The 27,609-nt window shown below is 40.2% G+C and overlaps 1 protein-coding gene across 1 annotated transcript in view; it reads left to right on the forward strand.

Annotated features, from left to right (window-relative positions):
• The first annotated feature begins 3,815 nt into the window (after nucleotides 1-3,815).
• jam3b (junctional adhesion molecule 3b) overlaps nucleotides 3,816-27,609 on the forward strand; it is a 102,814-nt gene continuing 79,020 nt past the window's right edge. The window contains exon 1 of the mRNA XM_060936154.1: nucleotides 3,816-4,052. Coding sequence (XP_060792137.1) covers nucleotides 4,004-4,052 — 49 coding nt within the window. The 5' untranslated portion in view covers nucleotides 3,816-4,003. The remainder of the gene's footprint in view (nucleotides 4,053-27,609) is intronic.

Genomic DNA, 27,609 nt, shown 5'->3' on the forward strand with positions numbered 1-27,609 from the left:
ATTTCTGTCAGGAATGTTCAGTTAAAAAGAGCCACCACTGCTTCTGCATATCGGTGCCCACGACACTATACTCACTGTCCACTACATCTACAATTTTTCTTAAATCAAATTTGTGGTGGAATTTCTATATCAATTTATAAAGCTAACAATAGGTTAAACTCTACAGATTTAACCTTGAAAAATGTCTGATGTCAGTATTACATAATTCTGCATACAACCCCGATTCCAAAAAAGTTGGGACAAAGAACAAATTGTAAATAAAAACAGAATGCAATGATGTGGAAGTTTCAAAATTCCATATTTTATTCAGAATAGAACATAGATGACATATCAAATGTTTAAACTGAGAAAATGTGTCATTTAAAGAGAAAAAATAGGTGCTTTTAAATTTCATGACAACAACACATCTCAAAAAAGTTTGGGACAAGGCCATGTTTACCACTGTGAGACATCCCCTTTTCTGTTGACAACAGTCTGTAAACGTCTGGGGACTGAGGAGACAAGTTGCTCAAGTTTAGGGATAGGAATGTTAACCCATTCTTGTCTAATGTAGGATTCTAGTTGTTCAACTGTCTTAGGTCTTTTTTGTCGTATCTTCCGTTTTATGATGCACCAAATGTTTTCTATGGGTGAAAGATCTGGACTGCAGGCTGGCCAGTTCAGTACCCGGACCCTTCTTCTACGCAGCCATAATGCTGTAATTGATGAAGTATGTGGTTTGGCATTGTCATGTTGGAAAATGCAAGGTCTTCCCTGAAAGAGACGTCATCTGGATGGGAGCATATGTTGCTCTAGAACCTGGATATACCTTTCAGCATTGATGGTGTCTTTCCAGATGTGTAAGCTGCCCATGCCACACGCACTAATGCAACCCCATACTATCAGAGATGCAGGCTTCTGAACTGAGCGCTGATATCAACTTGGGTCGTCCTTCTCCTCTTTAGTCTGAATGACACGGTGTCCCTGATTTCCATAAAGAACTTCAAATTTTGATTCGTCTGACCACAGAACAGTTTTCCACTTTGCCACAGTCCATTTTAAATGAGTCTTGGCCCAGAGAAGACGTCTGCGCTTCTGGATCATGTTTAGATATGGCTTCTTCTTTGAACTATAGAGTTTTAGCTGGCAACGGCGGATGGCACGGTGAATTGTGTTCACAGATAATGTTCTCTGGAAATATTCCTGAGTCCATTTTGTGATTTCCAATACAGAAGCATGCCTGTATGTGATGCAGTGCCATCTAAGGGCCCGAAGATCACGGGCACCCAGTATGGTTTTCCAGCCTTGACCCTTACGCACAGAGATTCTTCCAGATTCTCTGAATCTTTTGATGATATTATGCACTGTAGATGATGATATGTTCAAACTCTTTGCAATTTTACACTGTCGAACTCCTTTCTGATATTGCTCCACTATTTGTCAGCACAGAATTGGGGTATTGGTGATCCTCTTCCCATCTTTACTTCTGAGAGCCGCTGCCACGCCAAGATGCTCTTTTTATACCCAGCCATGTTAATGACCTATTGCCAATTGACCTAATGAGTTGCAATTTGGTCCTCCAGCTGTTCCTTTTTTGTACCTTTAACTTTTCCAGCCTCTTATTGCCCCTGTCCCAACTTTTTTGAGCTGTGTTGCTGTCATGAAATTTCAAATGAGCCAATATTTGGCATGAAATTTCAAATTGTCTCACTTCCGACATTTGATATGTTGTCTATGTTCTATTGTGAATACAATATCAGTTTTTGAGATTTGTAAATTATTGCATTCCATTTTTATTTACAATTTGTACTTTGTCCCAACTTTTTTGGAATCGGGGTTGTATATATCCATCCTTCCATTATCCATAACCGCTTAAACTGTGCAGGGTCGCAGGCAAGCTGGAGCCTATCCCAGCTGACTATGGGCAAGAGGCGGGGTACACCCTGGACAAGTCACCAGGTCATCACAGGGCTGACACATAGAGACAAACAACCATTCACACTCATGGTCAATTTAGAGCCACCAATTAGCCTAACCTGCATGTCTTTGGACTGTGGAGGAAACTGGAGCACCCGGAGGAAACCCACACGGACACGGGGAGAACATGCAAACTCCACACAGAAAGGCCCTCGCTAGCCACTGGGCTCAAACCCAGAACCTTCTTGCTGTGAGGTGATAGTACTAACCACTAAACCACCGTGCTGCCCCTGGACATAACTAAACAAGGCTGAAATGTTTTACAGTGCAGCAATGTTGTTGTTTTTAACGTAAGTAGATTAGGTTATAAAAGTAAGTTGGAAAATTAAAAATTAAGATTTTCTCATTTCTCTTTTGTGAGTGGCACGGTGGTGTAGTGGTTAGCACTGTTGCCTCATAGCAAGAAGGTCCTGGGTTCAAGCCTAGCAGTCGGCGAGGACCTTTCTGTGTGGAGTTTGCATGTTCTCCCCGTGTCCGCGTGGGTTTCCTCTGGGTGCTCTGGTTTCCCCCACAGTCCAAAGACATGCAGGTTAGGTTAACTGGTGACTCTAAATTGACCGTAGGTGTGAATGTGAGTGTAAATGGTTGTCTGTGTCTATGTGTCAGCCCTGTGATGACCTGGCAACTTGTCCAGGGTGTACCCCACCTCTTGTCTGTAGTCAGCTGGGATAGGATCCAGCTTCCCTGCAGAACAGGATAAAGTGGCTACAGATAATGAGACGAGATGAGATGAGTTTACTTGCATTTCCAAGTTAAACCAATTTGAAATGTTTTACAGTGTGGCAAAGTTTAGAGACTTTAAAAGCCCCTTTTGCATGGCACGGTGGTGTAGTGGTTAGCACTGTCGCCTCACAGCAAGAAGGTCCTGGATTCGAGCCCAGCAGCCGGCGAGGGCCTTTCTGTGCGGAGTTTGCATGTTCTCCCCGTGTCCGCGTGGGTTTCCTCCGGGCGCTCCGGTTTCCCCCACAGTCCAAAGACACGCAGGTTTGGCTAATTGGTGGCTCTAAATTGACCGTAGGTGTGAATGTGAGTGTGAATGGTTGTTTGTTTGTCTCTGTGTCAGCCGTGCGATGATCTGGAGACTTGTCCAGGGTGTACCCCGCCTCTTGCCTGTAGTCAGCTGGGATAGGCTCCAGCTTGCCTGCGACCCTGTAGAACAGGATAAAGAGGTTAGAGATAATGAGATGAGATGAGATGAGATGAGATGAGTTTACTTGCATTTCCAAGTTAAACCAATTTGAAATGTTTTACAGTGTGGCAAAGTTTAAAGACTTAAATAGCCCCTTTTGCATAGCATGGTGGTGTAGTGGTTTGCACTGTCGCCTCACAGCAAGAAGGTCCTGGGTTCAAGCCCAGCAGCCGGCGAGGGCCTTTCTGTGCGGAGTTTGCATGTTCTCCCCGTGTCTGTGTGGGTTTTCTCCGGGTGCTCCGGTTTCCCCCACAGTCCAAAGACATGCAGGTTAGGTTAACTGGTGACTCTAAAGTGACCGTAGGTGTGAATGTGAGTGTGAATGTGAGTGTGAATGGTTGGTTATTTGTCTCTGTGTCAGCCGTGTGATGATCTGGCGACTTGTCAGAAACCAGAAATTACAATATAATAATTTAGACACATGCAAAAAAAAAAAAGACATTTTTGTTCAGAAAATGTCCAAATTTGATCATGTGACCTGTTCCTCAGGCCACCACACATCCACATTTACACCTTTATTACCTAGATCACTGATCTCTACGTAAAAAAAAAAATCTACGTAAATAAGTTTTTTTTTACGTAGAGATCTGTAATCTGGATGTCAACGTCAGCGATGCACGCGGTAGCCATGGGAACTGCAACGTGATTGGCCTTCTTTCAGTCGCGCGCCGCTTACAGCTAAAACCTAAATAGTACGTGAAAGTAGCACGTTACGACAGGTTACTATAGTAACCATAGCGTACTGTTTTTGCTAGACTACAGTAGCTCTCTCTCTCTCTCTCTCTCTCACTCACTCACACACACCCCGCTTCACTTTGCGCATGTACCGCTCACACTCCACATTACATCCACACCAAGATGGCGTTAACGCGGCTGGCTTGTCTTCTGGCTCTCCTCACCATTCACTGTAAGTAGTCTCTTTTTCCACAGAAGTGGAGATGGAAATTGTTTATGTTTCTGCTCATGTTTTCTCACTCAGCTACACGGAAAGCGCCAAGCAGTCGGCATGTTTCTAAAAACTAAAATGCAGAATTAAACCAAGCAGCTCGAACTGTGTCGAAATAAAGAGAGAACGCTGGAAGTAGAAAGTATGAAGTAAAAGTAGCTCAGGTTATAATATTTCACCTCGACACTGTATTTTATTCATTCATTCATTTATTTATTTTATTTTTGGTAACTTGTGTGTGGCATCGTTGCTCGGACTCGTGTCCTGCTCCGCTTTGGTTTTCCAAGTATTAGTGAACAAATAAATAAATCCTGTTTACTTTTCTAAACAGTTATTTAGATGGACGTTCATTATCATGAAGCTTTGTGTTTTGCTCGGTTGATATTCCGCTTCTCGCTGGAAATTTTTCCTCAGACTTCCAAGTAATCTGTGCTTGAAAGTTTTCACGCTCCAGAAACCTGTGTCCAGAAATCCGTGTTGGAGCTCATGGTTTTGACTGAAACGCACTTTAGTTAGCTGTTTCAGTTAGCTGTTTTAGTTAGCTGTTTTAGTTAGCTGTTTCAGTTAGCTGTTTTAGTTAGCTGTTTCAGTTAGCTGTTTTAGTTAGCTGTTTCAGTTAGCCGCTTTCCAGAATGTTCTCCTTGAGCGCGTGAGGGAAAAGTCTGTAACGGTTTATTGATGCGGAATAACGGTTTGTGTGAGTGACGCTGCCTCAGTCGGACCCGGAGTCTGTTATTCTGGAAAGATCAAGTCAAGTCAACTTTATTGTCAAATATGCTCTACATGCTCGACATACAGCACAGATGAAATATCAGTCCTCTCTGACCCACGGTGCAAACAGGCAATGCAATAAATAAAAATAGAATAATTGAAATAAACAATATAAACAGTATAAACACTGTAGATAAAAACTAGACATAGACTAAACACTCAAACAATATAAACAGAATAAACAGTATAAACACTAGATAAGAACAAGACATAGACTAAACACTCAAACAATATAAACAGTATAAATAAACAGTATAAATAAACACTCAAACAATATAAACAGTATAAATAAACAGTATAAACACTAGATAAGAACAAGACATTGACTAAACACTCAGACAATATAAACAGTATAAACACTAGATAAGAACAAGACATTGACTATACACTCAGACAATATAAACAGTGTAAACACTAGATAAGAACTACACACAGACTAAACACTAAATATATCATCTTTTCTAATGGAATGATATTAAGGTTTCATTTCATTTACATAATATCCAGTTTGGATCATTTTTTCCCAGTCAGTGCTACTTTTCCAGATGTGCAGAGCGCGTTGTTGATGGATATTTTTCCTCAGTTTGACAGGAAACAGCACTGAAGCTCTTTTTTTTTTTTTCCGCGGTCCGGTTTCCATCAAATCCTGCGCTCTGATTGGCTGGCAAGCGGGTCTGTATCCTACGATCCAGACCCCGGTTACGGTGTCACGGTCTGAATTTACCACCAGTCTGAATTTACCACCAGTCTGAATTTACCAGGTAAATTTAAACTGTAGCAGCCACGGTCTGAATTTACCACAGTATAAATTTACCAACTTGGTATAATTGGGCCTAGTCTGAATTTCAAGTCAAGTCAACTTTATTGTCAAATATGCTATACATGCTCGACATATAGCACAGATGAAATATCAGTCCTCTCTGACCCACGGTGCAAACAGGCAATGCAATAAATAAAAATAGAATAATTGAAAAAAACAAACAATATAAACAGTATAAACACTCTAGATAGGAACTAAACATAGACTAAACACTCAAACAATATAAACAGTATAAACACTAGATAAGAACAAGACATAGACTAAACACTCAGATAATCTAAACAGTGTAAACACTTGATAAGAACTACACACAGACTAAACACTCAAACAGACAATATAAACAGTATAAACACTAGATATGAACTAGACATAGACTAAACACTCATATATATATATATATATATATATATATATATATATATATATATATATATATATATATATATATATGTGTGTATATATATATATATATATATATATATATATATATATATATATATACACACACACACACACACACGCACATAAATTGGTTCAAATAACCAAAGAGTCAAGGGCACTTGAGGTATAGCAGGTAAACATGAAATAAGCAGTATAAACAAACTAGCAGCTGTTAAGATGAGGTAGTGCGGAATAGTGCAAATGCCAGCCTAATATGAGATTTATGTTCATACTTGAATTATTTACACTTTATCTTGATGAATATTGATTTGTTTAAGTCAGACTCCTCATGATTATAATAATTTAGTTATTCTCTCAAATTTACCAACTTGGTATAATTAGACTCCTGTCATTGGGCCTGGAGCGCAGGTGGCCAAGTGGTTAGAGCGCTTGACCGCTAAGCGAACGGTCCCTGGTTCGAGCCTTGGCTCGACGGGGATCTGGGGCTCGCTCCCTGTCCACCCAGCAGTGAATGGGGACCTGGTGGAAACACTGGGGAAGTTAAAGGCGGCGAGGAAAGGAACTGGCCACCCTACCTCACTATGCCGATGGCCCAGGACAAGTGCGCTCTCTAACAGGCACTCCCCCAATGTACGAATCGTATATGGGACTCCCCTTTGCTTTTTTGCATTGGGCCTAGTCAGAATTTACCAGCCCAATATGATATGGGATTTACGTTCATACTTGAACCACAAATAAATTATTTTCACTTTATCTTGATGAATGAATGAATGACCCGTGTTTTAGTTCCAGTTTATGCACTAAGTAGGCTGATCAAGACCAGCCAGCAGCCAGGAATGATGAACTTCATCTTCATGAATATTGGTTTGTTTAAGTATATGAAAGAACGAAGTCAGAATGTAAAGTGTTTTGAACAACTTTATTAACTTCATTTACACATATACTAATAAAATTCAATCCAAACCATTCTTGTCTACTGATAATCAAATCTCACAATTGTAGTCACAATTCACGTTCTATTAGTCCATAAATGTGTTGAAATTGCTCGGTACAAAATCGCAGCAAGAAATGGTAAATTTAGACTTCCTGGAAGTTGACTGGGGAAAAAAATCGGTCTGTGCATGCGCATGGTAAATTTATACCAGCGCACGATCAGACCGTGACACCGGACCTCTAGCGACTTGCTCGTTCACAACAACAACAACAACAAACATAGTAGCATTTTTTGTCAACATTTATTTTCGCATTTTTCAGCATATTAGCATTAATTTTACATCATGGACAGCGAGTTTTACTACCCTGAGGAAGAAATAAAAGAAAACATTTCAGGAGAAAGCTAATTTGCTAAAGCCCTGTAATTTGCTAACACCGAGCAAAAACATGGCTGAATCCTGAATGACTCCTGTTTGTATAAATAGGGGACTACATAGGCGGCAAAACATAGTTGTTTTCCTGCCATGGAAGTGCACTTGTATACCGAGGAGAAAGCAATTTGCATTACAGCCGTGAATGAGGATTCAAAATTGCGGCTCGGTTTTCCCTTTCTGTTAGAATTTGGTAAAGAAAAAAATAAATATATCCCCTATTTATACAAACAGGAGTCATTCAGGATTCAGCCATGTTTTTGCTCGGCGTTAGCAAATTACAGGTTTTTAGCTTTCTCCTGAAATGCTTTCTTTTATTTCTTCTTCCTCAGGGCAGTAAAACTCGCTTTCGCTGTGAACACTGTTGTTATCGCTATCCATGCTGTAAAATTAATGCTATTATGCTGGGAAATGCTGGCAAAAATTTATAAGATTTTTGATAATCTTATAAATCTTATTTAAAAAAAAGATAAATGTTGACAAAAAATGCTACTACTGTATGTTTGTTGTTGTGAACGAGCGAGTCGCCAGAGGTCCATAACCAGGGTCCGTACCATAGGATACGGACCCGCTCGTCAGCCAATCAGAGCGCAGGATTTGGACCGCGAAACAAATATTATGTTAGGTTAAAAACTTTAAACCAGTACAATCTTTTCTTCAAAGTTTCACCAAATGGCTTTATTTATGCAATATAAAAGGTCATAATACTGTATAACCTTGGTCGAGCAAAAACATGGCTGAATCCTGAATGACTCAGTTTTGTATAAATAGGGGACTACATAGGCAGCAAAATGTTTTGTTTTTTTTTTCCTGCCATGGAAGTGCACTTGTATACCGAGGAGGAAGCAATTTACATTACAGCCGTGAATGAGGATTCAAAATGGCGGCTCGGCTCGGTTTTCCCTTTCGGGCGCTCTCGGTTTCTGTTAGAATTTGGTAAAGAAAAAAATAAATATATTATTTACCAGCTTAAGGTCGGTCCGTCCGTATGGTGAAATACCGTGACCTCGGCCTTGAATACTGACCTCGGCCCAAAGGGCCTCGCTCAGTACTTTCAAGACCTCGGTCGCGGTATTTCACCATACGGACTGACCTTAAGCTGGTAAATAACATATATATTTTACCTGCTTCTTTTCTTTTCCCATCCAATCCAGAGGTGGTCAGTAACACAGTACATTTACTTGAGTACTGTACTTAAGTACACTTTTTGAGTATCTGTACTTTACTTGAGGTCTTTTTTTGTGGAAACTTATGACTTTAACTTCACTACACTTGAAAGACAAATATCGTACTTTTCACTCCACTACATTTCTATCAAGGTCCTCGTTACTCGTTATTATAATACATAGGGCCAAATTACTCAATTCTGATTGGTCAATCAAGGAGGGCTTTTTTCCTTAACACGCTGTATTTCTGAAATGCTATTGGCTAGTTCGTTGCTTGGTTACGGTTACAAAAATTGGCAAATTTTGTCAACAAAATGGCTTTTGTAAAGAAGTTCCAATAAAATTTTCTAAACCACTTTCAAAATCCTCGTGTCGTGTCGCCGTGTCATGATGAAAGACGCTTTAGAAACTGATTCAAACGTGCAAGATAGTCTTGCGCCCTGATTGGTTTAGAAAACGTGAATGACAAATGTTGTGAATTTAAATGGCTTCCGAAGTATGAATTTGGCCCTATATATTATAAACAAGTAATCGTATGGTTCATCGTAAAATTAAGGATCAATGGCGGCGATTGTAGGTCTGATCGGGGTTAGGTGTCGCATCTGCACGGTTCTTCCTCCTCTGTTGTTTTTCTTTGAGGGTGGCCCTACAGATGCTCTCAAAGGAGGAGACAGCCCTGTTAGTAGTGTGATGCCAGTTACCACGGTCTGCGGCAAGTGTAGACCACTGGCCATGGTCAATGTGACAGGCACTAAGGGACTTCTTGAGACAATCCTTGTAGCGTTTCTTTGGTGCCCCTCTGTCACAGTGGCCAGTAGAGAGCTCACCTTACATGATAATCTTGGGCAGGCGGTGATCCTCCATCCTAGAGACATGCCCGGAGTACAATAAATAAATCAATAATACATAATACAAGTTGGACAAAAAGGTATAAACGGCCCGGGAGTACATACAAACTAGTGGCAGCACAAGCTGGTGCCGAGGGTGGAGATTGGCTGACATGTATGATGTTTCTCTCACACACACAAAAGTCTTTGGTCTGTCGATGTCGAAATAAAGCCTAGTTAAATTACTATAATACGAAAAGAGGTCCTTCTTAAACTGTGAAATTGATTGATTGATTCTTATTCCTTAAGTGCAGGGGTAAAATGTTCCAGACTCTAGGGCCCCGAATATAAAAACTGGTCTGAAATGTTACAGTATTAGCCTTGGGTACATTTAACATCGTTCCCCTGGGCTGATCTAATCGCCTAGTAAACCTTCTAGGTACACTGATTGAAATATTAAGGTCTGTTGACATTGATTTGAAAAGATAAACAAGCTCCAGGTACTCATGCCAGTAAAGCAAGGGAAGGAGTCCTAGCTGACGTCTGATCTGAACGGAAGAGATTGAATGTACTTAGTTGCACGTCTCTGGATTCTCAAATGTTATTTGAAGTTTATTATAAACTACTCTAAATCATATGACATATTCTGATAAAATCCTTAACTCATGCAAAATGAAAAAAAATTATTTTTTTTCTCAAAATGCTATAAATCCATTCAACCGTTTTTTTTTTTCACAAAATGCTATATATCCAACTTAATTAATAATGACAAAAGTCTAAGTTTTGCATGCAGTAAACTGTTACAATACGGTTTCTTAAATAAAAAAAAGTCCTCCCAAGCATAATAAATGTGAAACTTTACACTTAATTGTAGCATTTACCCTTTGTGACAAGAATGTTCTGAAGAGTTATGTGGTAAAAGCACTATGATGGTTTCACCCCATGCTCAAAATTTTTTAAAGCTAGCAACAGGACTAAAATACAGATATGTGCACAAATCAGTTTACAAGAAAACCCTGCATGCCTCATCTAAAATAATAGTTTGTTCTTTTGTCCCATTTTATGTCCTGACCTGCTTCTCTCCAGCATTAAAAGCCAAATCATCATTGGAAAGTTTGTCCTTATGACAAAGAGAACGATTGTCCCGTGCATTGTGAGTACACCCAATTTGCGGCGCCTTTCCACTAGCAGAATACCTTATTTTCTTCTTTATTTCACGCTCATGATATTCTACAGTCCTCCCTCCTTTTCTTGGCTTCAGTGAAACCAGAATTTTATCCTCTAATCCGTCGAAATCATTCATTTTTAGCAGAGAATAGTTCTCGATTCAGCGTCACTTCAAACGATCATGGGCGCCGCGATGTTGGGCAAATCGAGAACGCTGATTGGCTGAGCGGATATAGTACGATTCGGAAGAAAATTAGAGTGGTGGATATCGCAGTTTGATTAAAAAAGTGGAACTTCATGCAGTAAAAGCAATGGGATGTGTCGAGTTTTGACAAAAAAACTATTTGAGATATGAATAGAACTTACTATTGACAATCTCCTACGTATATTGGTTCCAAAATTTTGAATATGGCGATTATCACGTTTTGCGATGAAATTCTTCAAACGTGCCTTGACTTAAGGAATCCATTTTCTAATGTATAACAAATCAGTGTGAAACTACATACTTCACCGCCAACCTGTACAACATGTTAAAAGTTGTTAGGTTTACACCCCCCTCGCAGTTGAACCCTTGACCGAAAATGTGCAGTGTTAGCTTTTTTTTTTCTTAGGAAGAAAATAACAGACTCCCTAAAATCACAAGACTTTAGTCTGTTAGTTAAAACATATTTCCCAATTTTTTAGTCATGAGTATGAGTAAGAGATCTTGGTGTGTATGTATGCACGTACACCGATGGATCAAAGGCACAAGTGTTTTCAGTATCGCGAAAATACATACATTTAACAGTTATTCCACGAAATCGAGTCGTACATGAGCAGATAGTTAATGAGGTGCGTAGCACTGAGTCGGCTATAAGCCATGTATGACAAGATTGAGCGGAATAACTGTTTTATTCTATCCACATTCACTGGATTTTGAGAAACAGAGCATTTTTATTTTTAGCAAATTCGATAAATATAAACTTTATACAAAACGTCCGACAAAATAATTTCCGCTAAGGCCGACTTCTTAAAAATCTATCGATGGCTGCAAGAATTGACTTTAGTGTCGTGTTTTTTGTAGAAAGTGTCTTGTTGCTGCCGTGCCGAGGTATAAAATAGCTTTAGACATTCATTTAATTCTTCCTTGGACATTTCAGTTATCTCATCTCATTATCTCTAGCCGCTTTATCCTGTTCTACAGGGTCGCAGGCAAGCTGGAGCCTATCCCAGCTGACTACAGGCGAAAGGCGGGGTACACCCTGGACAAGTCACCAGGTCATCACAGGGCTGACACAGAGACACAGACAACCATTCACACTCACATTCACACCTACGGTCAATTTAGAGTCACCAGTTAACCTAACCTGCATGTCTTTGGACTGTGGGGGAAACCGGAGCACCCGGAGGAAACCCACACAGACACGGGGAGAACATGCAAACTCCACACAGAAAGGCCCTCGCCGGCCACGGGGCTCGAACCCGGACCTTCTTGCTGTGAGGCGACAGCGCTAACCACTACACCACCGTGCCGCCCCATTTCAGTTATGTCATTTTCAAAGTTCTTTGAGCTTTTGAACCAGTCGAAAAAAATTCAACAAATTTTAATGTTTAAAGATGAAGAATGTAAACAAACTGGTGAAATGACAGTAGCAATTTGTGAAAAATGCTATAATAATAATAGTAATAATTGAAAAATAAAATGGATAAGTTGTTACCATCAAATACTTTCATTCCATATTTTGTTGCTTTTTTTTGGGGGGGGGTGTTTTCAAGTAGAGTTTTTATTTTGTCCTCAGTTGGTTCAGCAAAACGCTCTGCCATTTTGTTTTTCTCTTCTCACAGTATATGAGGTGATAGCCTGGTAGTAGAGTAGCCAATCAGAGTGCACGATTGCTCATATCCAGCGAATGTGGATAGAATAGTAAGCAGTATTTTCAGTAATATTCCAGAGATTTTTATTACTTTATTGTGAGTTGATGTTCACATACTGTCTATTCGCATTTGATGTGACTTGAGTTTTGCACTTTAGAAATGTATTCTGTAAAAACCCTAATGAGACAACGGAGAAGAAATCAAGTGACTATTTGTGCATATTAATTATACAATTAAAACTTTTTTTTTTTTACATAAAATTGGCAGCCTTTAGATTAGGTAAGACATTTCACCTTTTATAGAACTCCATAGGCTACAGTTTTATAACTAAGATTATCTGAATCTGTTTGTTTAGGATATAACTCTAGCTTTTTATGTCATAATTTAGTAATTGCATGCGTGCTTGCTCGATTTATTGCTTAAGAGCCGCTTGCCGGTAAAGCTTTTAGTGCTATGACGTGAAGGGAGTAAGTAGACTGGAGGAAGTGCTCGCTGTCTGTGATCACTCGAGCACGAGGACCAGCTTAAACCACCCAACATATAATTAGCCTTACTGTAAATACGTGTCTTTTATCTTGTTTAGGGTCTTCCTCTTGCTTTTTTTTTTTTAATCCAAATAATGAAAGTTTTGCCCCTGCTGTGACTTATAAAGAGAATAAATATGTGTATGATGCAAAGTGTGGTTATTCATGTACTGTACAGCCAGAAAAATGTGCCCCATTCATATCCTTTCAAATTTTAGATCATTTTCAGTTCTAAAATGACTGTAATATTTTAATCAGGGTGATGCTAGTAAATCTTCTCAGAAACAACCAAGTTTGTACCGAGTCATACTGTCGAGTGTTCGGATGAGAAAGCGGAGACACAGAGCACTTTGTTCCTGTCTGGTTGTTTGAAAGCCGTGCGTCTAAGAAGAGCAGCGGTGCTCTGGAAGTTTTCTACTGTTCCATGCCAAATTCAAGGAATGCCAGGGATTTGCTGGAGTTGGACAGGCAGAACATAACGAAACAGTATCAGCTTAGAGTAAACATTTAACATTACTCTCAGTCATTTAAGATGAAACACATGTGCAGGTGGGAGCTGACCATTTTTGGCAAAGATATACGAGTTTTGAACGTGGGGGGGAATGGTCAAAGCCTGACTCGGGCACGTTACATCTGTCGATAGAGTTTCTACAGTTATTATACCAGTATTCTACCAAAATAAATGCTTTTTTAATATAGATTGAAATACATTTTTGTTTTTCAAAGTTTCTAATGAGAAGTGTCATCTTCCAAAAACATCTTTCCTGTTGTCATATCCATACGTCTGATAAACTGATATACACTCACCGGCCACTTTAATAGGAACTTGTTCTTGAGTCTAGGATTCCTGTTCTTGGCTGGCAGGAGTGGAACCCAATATGGCCTTCTGCCTTTGTATACTGAGATGCTTTTCTGCTCACCATGGTTGTAAAGAGTGATTGATATGAGTCACTCTAGGGCAATTCCATGGGTAGCTGACGCAACATTCAGAGGGTTTAAAATTAAACTGTGTGGCTATTATAGAAAGAGCAAACTCAAACAAATGTATGATGACTTGAGGCCCAAAGGCCATCTTGGACAACACAGAGTTTTTCCCAGATATGAATAATTTATTTAGTGGCATGCAGATAACATTGGTAACTGACGCAACTTGGCACATTCGACAGCTGTGAACACACAAGTACAAACGCTAATTTCTGTGAAACTTGTTGCAATTTTATTCAAAATTTTTTCTACTTTGCTTTTAACATGCCATAGTATCAGGGCTGTGAAAAATCCGCGGATCCATGGAATTCCGCGAATTTGGCCGCCAAAAATATCATTTTAGTAAATCATCTAATTTTGCAATAAAAATGGGGGGGGGGAGAGGTTTCTTTTGCGACAATGACAGACCGGTTTACGGCATTTGCGCCATGCTTACAAACCACAGCGCGAATCTTGTGCTCTTTAAACACGCTTTCGATATCAACGGTTTTGAAAAGGAGAATTTCGCGGTATGTCCGTGTCATGGAGTGAAATGGTCATACATTTGACAAGGAAAACGGCATCAAAAATCCATGGAATTGGCGATGGCTGGAGTTTAAAGTCGGTAATGAATGAGCACATACGGAAGATAAAAGAACCGGGGAAAGCTTACTGCATCTTGTGCCATCAGGATGTGAAGTACGGTTCTGGTGGAAGAACGCATTTGGTTGACCATGTTAAAGGAAAAAAACATGCGGAATTGGTGAAATTGAAGCTGTCGAACTATAGATTACCAGGTAGACCATCTTGTTCACATTTATATATTCAATTTATAATAATAATAATAATAATAATAATAAACAGTTCAAATTAAATGGCATGGTTGAGAAAATATTTGCTTTCAGGAGATGCTTCAAATCTATCAATATACACACAATCTGTTCAGCTTCTGGGACCCTGCGGGCCCCAGGCCCACGGCTCCTGGGGGGCTGCTCCCCCCAGACCCCCTGCTAAAATTGTTTCCTCGGATTTTGTCATTTCTATTTCACAGCCCTGTAGTATACAATGAAAGAAATAAACTATGAAAAATGTTTAGAACTGACAGTTGAGATCATGGGATGCACAGTAACTGACGCAACACTTTCCAAATTTGCATATGATTTGATGTACAGAGAGAGATGAAATGTGGTAATTTTCTCTTTCTTCGTCATAATATCAATCAGTGAACAAAGCTCCTTGTTAGATCTAAAAGGCCCCAAAGCTGTGATAATTACTCAGTGGAATCAACTTTTTCATGGAAATGTAAAGAATAAGATCCATTTGATATAAAACACAGTTTAACTTACCTGGTGAGGACTTTTGACAGCAGTTTGAGTGCTTCTTTGTGTCTGTTAGTTTTGGGTTTAAAGTACGTGCTTGGATCTGCCAATTTCAAAATGGTCGCCAGTCATGTGACATGAGTTCAGCACAAAAATACTGACTGCAGTGAATGAACCAGTCATTACTAATAATAACCCAATCAAATTTAACACCATATATACAAAATGAATTTTCACCCCTTGGGTTGACCATTTCGTGGAATTGCCCTCTATCCTTCCTGGCAGCTTGAACCAATCTGGCCATTTTCCTCTGACCTCTCTTATCAACAAGATGTTTCCACCCACAGAACTGTCACTCACTCAGTGTTTTTTGTTTTTCGCACCATTCTGTATGAACTCTAGAGACTGTTGTGTGTGAAAAACCCAGGAGATCAGCAGTTTCTGAAATACTCAAACCAGTTCATCTGGCTCAAACCAACACCCATGCCACAGTGAACGAAAGTCACATTTTGAGATCACAATTTTTCCCATTCTGATGTTTGAAATGAACATTAACTGAAGCTCTTGATTTGTGTCTGCATGATTTTATGGCTTGTGCTGCTGTCACGGGCTGATTAGAGAACTGCATCAAACAGCAGGTGGATGGGTGTTCCTAACAAAATGGCCGGTGAATGTATGCACATGGATATTTAACTTTTAAACATTGTCCTGCTTTCTGTGAAAGGTCACGTGAACAGATATTCAATTGGTCTGACTGATGATAAACTTTGCAGTAAATTAGACACTTTGCAAATCATTATGAATTCAAATATTACATCCAAAAAGTGGAATTGTCCTGTTAAGTTTCCTAACTTTACAGCGCAAGTATCACCAATATAAGAGTTTTGTTGAATTGTTTTGCTAAGATTCCTAATTTGGTAATAAATCAGCAGTTAGAGAAAAGAGAACGTGTAGAAAATATTTCTTCAAGAGGTGCCGTGTGTCAGCTGCTTTCCCTCCCACGGTTTCAGAACAAATGTACTTCAGGGCTGTCTGAAAAGCTCGTCGGCCCTCCTGAATTACTCCATCACCTACAGGTTCTGATTTGATTAAGTGGTAGAGATAAATGAATGTCATGCGTGAAACCTCTCCCCTCAATCACTGTCTGTGAGACTCTTTTGAGGTGGTTTTTCAGTGTCACTGTAGCACAGCTCCACAGCAGACTGCTTCTTTTAAAAACGCCGAAAGCCAGCATAGTCATAACAGAACACAGCGAGATCCAGTATAGATCATACGAAAAGCAGGTATGAGGAAATTCCTGTCGTGCCATCCCCATAGTCTCGAGGAACATCCCAGACATGGGGCACCAAAGTAATCCACATGGGTACCACAACAGTCAGGGCGTGATGAAACGTGCTGAGTCTCGGAGCAACAGGAGACCCGCGCGTCTGGTGGCCCATCCGCAGCATAATAGGCTGAAACAGCTGAGCGCCTGTGGGCCGGAGCGGCTAGAGGATGGCACTCGCACGGAGGTCAGAGAAATATCCGAGGCAGCTCACCACACCACACACACTCAGCTTTGGGAACAAATGTGGAATGTGGTCCCACAAGATCACAAAGCAAATGGAAGCCTACAAATATGCACAGGATCAAAAACACTGCATTGAGAGTATTATAATGGCTTTTCCGTGCTTCGAAAAGATAAGACGGTATAGCTTCAAGTGTGAAACTCATTTATATCGAGAGCAGAAATATATTAGTCTAGAGAGGGGTCTGTCTCAGAAACTGGGTACTGTGTGGGTACCCCACTAAATATACTCTGTCAATAAACTATACGGTTTTGAATGGTGATGTTGGTTTTAATTTGAAATAAAATGATGAAAGAAATAATACAGATAAAACTAAATCTTTGATGTGAATACTCTATTCAGAATTTGGAAAAAATTCTGCAAATTTGTGGAAAAATGGCAGCTTGATCTGGGACATGATAAATGGTTGACTACATCGCATTCCTTTAAAAAGGTTGTAGTCCACTGAAAAGTCTACAGTTATCACTAATTGTATTTTAAGTTGTAACTTTATACACCTAAGGATTGGTGCGCTCACAGAATAATCATAACCGTAATAAAACATCATGCAAAATATTTGATCACTGTTGTAACTCCATTTTCCGCAGACCCAAAACCAATACAATCGTGTGTTTTGATCTAAACAGAAAGCCTCAGGGTCAAGGTCACTACCTCACCAAAAGTAGTAACTTAAAATCACTACGCCATATAAAAATTTAGTTATAAATCTGCGATTTTGTTTTTTAAAACGAAAGCTGAAAGTTAGGTAGAGAATATGTTTCTTACAGAATATGTTACAATGGTAGCTGGTCTTGTATGAATTTCTGAGCTATAAAATGAGTTGTGGTCTATTTTTTACCGTAGCGTGTTATTTGTGTGCGGGGAAGGACACACATTAACAATTTGCATGTGTAGAATGGAATTTTCCGCTCCAACAGTTAGAAGTTGATCGTGCTTCCATTTGCGGTCTTTCTGTTATGCGGGTGATCTGTTCGGACGTTATCACTGAAAAGGTGAGTTTTGACAGTTTTATTTTGTTTTAGTCTTGCAGTATAAGGCAATAGAATGTTTCTTTTTCATCTTGCTTTCATATTTCGTAGTGTTTGCGTATTTTTGGCCAATATTTTGCAACCATGGTCAATTTAGATCGAACTTTTGATAGAATCTACGGCCAGTCATTTTGCCCCGCCCCCGCCTCGCGCTCCGTCCGGTGCGGTAGTGATGTCCCGTTGCTCGCGCGCCGCAGCAGAGACCCGCGCGACCTTCAGCCGGTACAGTCGCTGTTCTTTTACCACCGCCGTTATTCTCATCTTTCCGGTGTGTTCTTGATTTTTCCATTGTGTCCTATTTCGCCGTATCATATTATTCATATTTAAGTGAATAATCAATTCAGTCATCATAACTTGGCATTTTTAACCCAAGCAATCAAAAAGAGGAAATTTATTCAATATTTTCACTCATCTGTGAAAGAGGGGCTTTAATTCTTCATGATGTAGTTATTTTATATGTAAATCAATTTTACAAAAGCATTTGAATTTTAATCAAAAATTTTCCACAGTGGAGGCCAGATAAAGCAAGATACTATCTTTATTCTTATTAAACATGACAAACATTGAGTGTTGGGTAAATGAAAAAAAAATAGTAAAATTTAGAAAATTTATTTTTTGACCATAATGTCCCAAATGAGAGACCAGTTTCTGAGACGGACCCAGAGGCCATTATTAACTACTTATTAACTGAGCGTGAGATCTTTGCAGGAAAATATCAGACTGGGGTCTTGACAGTACGGACCGAGCTGTAGGCGAGGTGAAATTAAATTTAGAAATCACTGCTTTCTTTTTTTTAATTGCATTTTCCGTACTGCCACAACTTTTTTTTTTTCTAATTTGGGGTTGGACTAAAACGAATATGGTTGCACCAACATTACTGTATATTGATTACTTCTGTGTTTCTTTATCTTCTATTTTCCTGAAACGTGTCTGGCAGTTTCCCTGGCAATGAAAACTGCCCTGGATATAGTGATGTGCTGGTGAAAAAAGGAAGATGTGACAATTGTCGAATAATTGCCTTCGAACTAGAAGACGGAGCGAACAGTTGTTGAAAATCCATTAAATTCACTTAATTGTGAAATAAATCATAAAGAAACGATGCTAGCTAGCGAACATTAACGAGGGCAGAAAACAATAATCCCTGGACGTTTGTCGGAGAACTGCAATTCGGTACATAATTTAAAGCAGAAATTATTTGAACTCGTATCTAAGGACATGAAAGGCTTCTCTCCTGAAGTGATCCTGTTTTCATATATATATATATTTCTTTTATTTTCACTCGGTAAGCAGGAACAAATGGAGCGGAAAGTTTAGAATGAACACATTCATGCTTTAGGAATTTCAAACACGTGCATTGTCCAAATGTCAATAAAATGCCCATGTGTAGCTGGCCATTGATCAAAAATAGTGCCTGACTGCTGCACTGAAATTACTAATGCATTTTCAAAACAAGTGCAGCTCTTACTGTCAGAACAGCATGCTTTATTCTTCCCCCTCCCTTTCTACTTATATGTCTATTGAGTATTGAGTACTTTCATATTTTTAGCTCATCCGGCCAACAAGCGATGAGCTTATGCCATCATGTTATGTCCAGCGTCTTCCACATTTCACGAAAATCGCTTCTTCTCTCTCAATTCTTCACCGATTTTTATTCCTTTTGGCAGGAAGGTAGGTCTGCCTGGGGTGCATATTAGCTTCTACCCAAATTTGCATAATTGCAATTAATAATGAAGATATGGATTAATTAAGCCCTAACGAGCAGTTTCCACACAAATTGCTTCTTCTCCCTCAATTCTTCACTGATTTTGATTCTTTCTGGCATGAAGGTAGGGGTACCTAGGGTGCATATAACTTCTATCCAGATTTGCTTCATTTCAATTATTAATGAAGTTATGGACTAATTAAGCCTTAATGAGTAGTTCAACAAAAATTGCTTCTTCTTGGTCAGTTCCTGGCCGTTTTGGATTCTTTCTGGCAAATAGGCTGGTATTCCTAGGGTGTGTATATAGCTTCTAGTGTATATATAGCTTGTATATAGTGTATATAGCTTGCAACATTTATTGCACAAGGTGGCCCAATTTAGATTGTTCCTTCTAGACTAGACGGGGCTGGAGTGAGCTTTGGCATTATCTTAACCAGCTTCATGAGGTAGTCACCTGGAATGCTTTTCAATTAACAGCTGTCTCTTATCAAAAGTTAATTAGTGCAATTTCTTGCCTTCTTAGGCTGGGTTGCACCAATGTGGTTTAATTTTTAAACTGGATTAAATCACAGTTTACTGACGAATTATGTGGCACCAAACTTAAACCTAGTTTAACTCTAGTTTACATTAATCTCTGGTTAAATCTAAACCATGGATAATCTCAGGTTTAAATCACACTTAAACGTAGGTTAAATTTAAATCTGTTGCACCAGTGATTTTTAAACCCAGGATAAACCCGGATTGCCAGTTTAGAATAAACCACCCCTGGAGGAGGTTTAAGTGGGAGGTTTTCAGTGTTACTGACAACATGGCTGCATATATTCACTTGTTGGAATTAGAAGAAAGAGTTCCACACAGGAATATTCGAGATAGGCTTAACCCTATGCAATTTTATAGCAACAGTGAGTTTTTCCAGCGGTACAGATTCACAAAAGAGTCTGTAATTTACCTCAATGGGAAAGTTGGACCAGCTATCAAGCACAGAAGTGACAGGAATGCTGCTGTGCCGCCACTTCTCCAGCTCTTGGTTGCTTTCCGCTTTTATGCCACAGGCTGCTTTCAAATGGTTGATGGGGATCTATTTGGAGTTCACAGGTCCACAGTTTGTAGAATTGTCAACAGGGTGTCAAAGGCTATTGCAAGCTTGAGAGACCAGTTCATTCATTTTGAGCAAAGTAGGGAGATAACAGCTGGGTTCTACAGGAAAGCAGGATTTCCTGGGGTAATTGGTGCTATTGACTGCACACACATTTTAATATCTAACCCAGGTGGTGAGAATGGGGAACTTTTCCGCAATCGCAAGAGCTACTTCTCTATCAGTGTCCAAGTTGTATGCGATAACCAGGCCCAGATTACAAACACTGTTGCAAGATGGCCAGGATCCACACATGACAGTCGGATTTTTGAGAACAGCCATCTCTGTGCACTTATGGAAGGAGGGGAGATAGGTGGATATCTAGTGGGAGACAGTGGCTATGCATGTTGCTCATACCTGATGACTCCACTCTTGAACCCTGAAACTCAAGCTGAAAGGAACCACAACAACTCTCACATTCAAACAAGAGCAGTTGTTGAGAGAGCGTTTGGGATGTGGAAGCGAAGATTTCCACGTTTGAGATTGGGACTACGCACCAAACTGGACACTACCCTAACAGTAAGGCCATTATTAAAAAATGTTCTGTTTCCGGTCCACCGGCCGGGTGAGTGCCGTTTGTGTGGTTGAATTTTTTTTTTTAACGCTGGTTTTTCGACATTTTTTTTCAGGTTCATAAATCTAAAATCGAACTTGACATTTCCGCATTCCCAGGGCTTTCCACTAAGGCTCATACTAGCCAGCCATGACAAATAAGTAGCCAGCCGGGGGGGAGTAAACACAAAATAAACTCCTGTGCACGCAGTTCCCAGGATTAAATGTATTTTCCACAGACCATTTATTTATTCACTTTACTCAAATACAAAGTAAAATGGCAGTAAATCTTCTTTCTTTTCTTGCGTATTGCATCATGAGGCGTTCCTGGTTTGTAAATCTCTTATTTTCGGTGCATGACACATTCACGCAGCTGAGCATGCTATGAATTAACAACGACAACGGTCTGCAGTGGCGGCTACACAATTAAACACTCAGCGAACATTTCTCCATTTGTGTATGGAGATACACTCCAACGACTCAGTTTGGTTTCATTTACAACCAACGGTGTCTTTTGATGCCAGCACGTAATTGAACGAGAGAAGACTGGTTTACCGGAGACAAAATAAGCGTCACCTCTGCTTCTGTTCCCTCCGATGTCGCCTCCGACGGCCCTGATACACGACTGCCTCCGCCGAGTGCGCGCACACTCTGAATTGAATCAGCTCTGCGCATGCGCCGTGCGGCACAAAAAAATGGCAGCCACCATGAAGGAAGGAGATCCGGAGTTTTCAAACATTTGCTTAGGTGTGAAATCACAAAATGGTATTCTAGCGAACAACAAAATAGTAAAAATTCAGAAAAACAAATCATTCAGTGATCATTTTAATAGTGTAATTTCATCCGAACTAGGCCTCACGGTCGATTTAAAACTACAAAAAGTCCGCGTGTCGGACATTTTAAGTACCTTTGTAAAAGTTTTGCAAATGTTGCAGTCAGCATTTAAAATGCTAACTTAAAGTTTTTGTACAAGTTTCAGTTGAATAAACTGTCATATTATTAAAGGGCTGATGACACGAACATGACTCTATGCAATTTCTTAAATAAACTATACAACATGGCAAACATGTTAGATTTCTGTTATAATTACGTGAAAAGAAGCTGTTGTTACGCAAATATCCAACTTTTAATTGCACAGCGCAAGAAAACTGGGTCCGTGGCTCGCGGCCATGTTGTGACGTCAGCGGAAGAACACGCTGCGGTTCACTGGCTGTTCTACTCTGGTTCTACTCAATGGAAATGGCGCATGAAAACGCCGGTGAACTCTCTAGTGCTAGCTCTTCCTCTTCTGGGAGTCTAGAATTGTGTTGATCTCTTCTGAATAGAATCTATGATAGCCTACCCTCTTTACCCTTTGCCTCTCGTTGCTAGGCGGCAGTTACATGAAAGCCGCAAGCTTTCACAAGCAAATACATGACTGATATCACGCCGACTTTATGATTACATTTATGATTATCATGTAGAATCTATAGCTCTACGTACCTTTATCTTATGTCATTTCACAACACATGTTCTGACAGGAGGACTGTCTTTGGATCCGGCATTGCTACTAGTAGACCCCCTCCGGAATACTGTAGGCACTGCTGATGGTAGTAACACACGTTTGTGCTGAACTGAACACCCAAGAGATTCTTTTAAGCTGGGAAGGGTGTCAAAACAATCCAAATCGAAGTGTTCAGAGCACAGGACGGATGTTGGTGAGGGCTCCCACTTGTCACGAGTGTGCCTGATTTGCTTCACCCACTTCGCATGCAGATCGGGATCTCTGGGAAACTTGAATAAACTTACCCCATCCTTGTGGGTTTTGGAGCAAAAGCCGGCAACACAACGCGAAGGCATAATAACTATATATATAATAATGTATAATAATGTCTAATAAAAATACTAATAATGATAAACTGAACACCTGTCGCATCAACAACAAACTGGTAAGTTAGGAGGAAGGTTCTTTCGCTGACGTCATATAGCTCCTCCTCCTCCTTCGTCTCCTGGGTGCTGCAGCCCTGTCAAATTTGCCCAAATAGCCGCGTTTTTCATCATAACTTGTAAAATAGGCGCCTTCGTGAATTAATATATGGATCATCGGGAATTACTTTTTATGTTATAAAACATCGCCAAAGATGTCAAAAACGTGTCATCAGCACTTTAAATGTGTCTGCTTTTGTAATAAAAAAGTACTGAAAGAAAAAGCAAACACAGCATTGCGATTTCTTATCCATCCATAAAAAAAAATCCCTCCCTCCCGACTGAAAATTTTTTTGCTCACCCGGTGGACAGGAAACGGATTTTTTGTTAAGGATGGCCTAATAGTAGCAGTGGCTGTGCTTTACAACTTTGGGAAGAGAGTAAACGGATTAATTTTATTTTAATCCTCGCTTAAAATGGTTTAACTAATCCAAGGTTAAAATTAAGATGTGCAACATATCGCTGATTAATTTAAACCCGATTTAAACATAGATTTACTAAACCTAGTTTAGGCCTAAGCTAGGTTTAATTTAAGTTATGTTGGTGCAACCCAGCCTTAATGTGTTTGAGATCAAATAGTAAATAATAAAAATACAGTAAATAGCCCTACTGGACAACTGTAGTAATCCATATTATGTGATGAACCGCTCAATTAAGTAAAGAGAAATGTCAGTCCATCCTTACTTTAAGATATGAAGCATCTTTTACTTAATAAAAAAAAAAAGAAAAATCATTGAAGTAGAAGGTGTGTCCAAACTTTTGACTGGTCCTGTATGTAGGTGAGGTTGTTTCAGATAGTTCTAAGCCCTGGTTATTGAGATTCTGCTCACAAGTTCACACTGAGGTGAAAGTGCCAGTGCAGCATTCCTAGAGTGTGTACAGCATTGAGCGCGGCCTCTCACCCACACCACAACACACATTAGTAATTCCATGGCCTCGGTTGTTCAGCAGGACTCTGTTAGTTCACGTGGGGATTTTTAATTACAGATCAGCCTGAGTTACAGTGGAACTGTTTCAAGTACACACACTGTTTTATTTAGAGAGCAGAGATAACCGTATATTTTCCAATTTTTTCCCCTGAATCGTAGCCAGGCAATTGTGTTGGATTCAGCCCAGTATTTACAGTCTATACTGAAACATAATTATTGTTTCTAAATCTAGGAAAAGGTCGTCTGACTGCCCCTGACATCAGCCATCTGCTTTAGCTGTCTCCTGCTCAGAACTTTAATAATGAAACAGAATGTGATTGTAATTGCTGTAATAACCAGAATGCATTACATTTCATGGGATGTCAAAGAGGAACAAAATGATATGAGAATATGAGTTTCATTACGCCCTTAAGTCATACAGTTGGTAATAACAGGAGCATCAGTGCTGAAGCTTTCCTCCCGAAAGAGACGTCTGGCTTTTTTCTTTTTTGTTCTATGTTCTCTAACAAGTCTATCACCATTACATAAAATGACAAAAAAACCGACTCATGTTAAAAGTAGACGGCATTTCGATTTCATAAAATCGGTGAAATTTAGTTCCCTGTGAAATTTGGTCATTGTGATGTATGTTTATTTCTGTAATATCTATTTTAAAAAAAAAAGCCCTTGGCTATTCTGTGGCTGGGAAGTTATTTAATTTGAAAGGATTCCCGAGCAGATAATGTGCATGAAATCACTCGCTTCGCGCAGTCAAGCAGACAGAGGAAGTCCGTGTGCGCATGCACAGTATTACCTTTGACCGTGCACTGGCAGTTACATCATTCTGTCACTAAAAGAACTACTGATCACACCAAGGTGCTCGCCGACCGCCGATGTTTATTAGTTTGGTCCTGCGTTTCCTTTCCTCATCTCATCTCATTATCTCTAGCCGCTTTATCCTGTTCTACAGGGTCGCAGGCAAGCTGGAGCCTATCCCAGCTGACTACGGGCGAGAGGCGGGGTACACCCTGGACAAGTCGCCAGGTCATCACAGGGCTGACACATAGACACAGACAACCATTCACACTCACATTCACACCTACGCTCAATTTAGAGTCACCAGTTAACCTAACCTGCATGTCTTTGGACTGTGGGGGAAACCGGAGCACCCGGAGGAAACCCACGCGGACACGGGGAGAACATGCAAACGCCGCACAGAAAGCCCTTCGCCGGCTACGGGGCTCGAACCCGGACCTTCTTGCTGTGAGGCGACAGCACTAACCACTACACCACCGTGCCGCCCCGTTTCCTTTCCTTCGCAACATGATGTCTTTTCTTCTCGCTTTCCGTTACCGTAGTCGGTCTTTCACGTTTCAGTCGCACGCTCACGTCCTCTATTTTCCTCTCCTGTTTCAAATTTGTATCCCACAATGCCTTGCACGAACGGGGAAAGCCCACCACGTGGTGCATGATGTAGTATCTTGAATTGGGTCATGGTGAAGCACAAAAAAATAGCGGAGAATTTAGGGCCACGTGGCTCTAAATTCATGAATTGTTCTATTAAAATAATAATAATAATAATCATAAAATTGTAAGTCTGTGATTTGAATTCAGTAGCTTTCGGTCCACTAAACAAAAATAATTGGGTGTCAGGGAAAATTCTTTTTATGACCTACACTTAAAAAATCTGAAAGGCCGTATAGCTTTAATGAGCTGCCAAATTGAGGATTAAATTCCTTCACAGCATGTAAAGTGACTTCTCTTCTGTTGAACTAATTTAAGAGCTCTGTGTCATGAACTGAAAAATGTAATGTTAATCAATGATATTTTCACACACATGGAAAGAGGGATTGGAGTTTTTAGATGTGTTTTGTCTAAGAGGAGTACGGTGAAGTGTTTCCAGAGCTAGAAATTTGTGATTTATCTTGTCAGAGCAGGCAGACTGGCAAACGGGGTGCTGAAGTTGTTTTTATACTCCGTACAATGATCGAACAGATGGAAAAACGACAATGACTTTTGAGTTAAACATTATTTTAAGCAGTGACTCCAACAATATCCTCTGTAATTCTGTTGTTCTACAGAATTTCTGCAATCTAAAATTCACTGCGTTAGTAATTCAGGAATGGGCAGGATGTCATTTAGGAAACATTTATTAAAATATTGAGGCTTTAATGAGGTTTGGTGCAAAAAAAAAAAAAAATTGGACTCAACTGTTTGATGATCCAGCTATACAAACTGGAGCTTTTCAGATGGATTGTGCTTATTGGCATACTAATGAGTAATATTCAGCTAAATCTTGTGTTTTAGTCAAATGACAGGTCCTACTTAACAGGACAGACATTTAGGAGACACTCTCTTATCTAGAGCAACATATACCAAGACACTGACATACCCACAGCAGTTGGGGGTTAGGTGCCTTGCTGAAGGGCACTTCAGCCATTCCTGTTGGTCCAGAGCAGGGGTCGGCAACCCTAGGCACGCATGCCACAACTGGCACGCCGAAGAATTTCCAGTGGTACACTGACGATGATACACAAACCTAATTATTCAACACATTTAAAAATGTTCAAACGTCATCTTGAACTGTCATTGGCTGTTGCATGGCGAGCCTGCTCTTTTAGCATGACTACACAACAATATAGTGCCCCCTCCCAGTGTTGCCAGATACTGCTGACGTTTTCCAGCCCAAAATATGTTCAAAACCCTCCAAAAATGCACTTAAAACCACCCAATCTGGCAACACTGCCCCCTCCCCATATTTCTCATGAGATGGGCCCACTTGATGCAGCAGTTGCGCTAAGATGGCAAAGAAGCCGACAGTTCGGGCTTTCCTCTCCTCGTGGACCAAAAAATATGGGTTCGTTTCTCAGAGGGACCGTTCTGTGTGCACGTTGTGTTTTGAAAGTGTTGTGTGTCGAACATCCAGTCTTAAACGTCATTTCGAGGCAAAGCACGAAAAGACTTTCAAAGATCAGGCAGATAGGGACGAATCACTCTCACACGCAGTGTGCAGATATGGGAAGCAAGCCCACACTTTAAAAGTCTTTACCTCAGTTAAAAACAATGCCACTGAAGCTAGCTATATAATTTCTCACTGCATAGCTAAACATGGAAAGCCATTCACAGACGGTGAATACATTAAGGAGGCCTTTCTCTCCGGCTCGGATAGTCTTTTTGAGGGGCTGCCAAATAAAATCAAGAATAAAAGACATGCCCGTATCAGCCAGAACCGTTGAGCGACGCATTGGTGAAATGGCAGAAAACGTAAGGGTGCAGCAAACAACTAGTCTGGCTAACGCAACTTCAAAGCTCTGCGAGCATTGGTCTGGCAAAGATATTAAGCCCAACCGTTTCCCAAAGCGCGTGGTTGACCCGCCTCCCTGAAATGCCTCCGTTTGCTACTGGTCGAAGCCAGAAAAGGCTGTGGCGAAGCTTAAACCAATCACATCACTCTTTCCTCTGACGTATGTGACATGATGGAAA

This window comes from Neoarius graeffei, chromosome 12 (genome assembly GCF_027579695.1).
Source record: "Neoarius graeffei isolate fNeoGra1 chromosome 12, fNeoGra1.pri, whole genome shotgun sequence".
In the NCBI taxonomy this organism is placed as follows: Eukaryota; Metazoa; Chordata; class Actinopteri; order Siluriformes; family Ariidae; genus Neoarius; species Neoarius graeffei.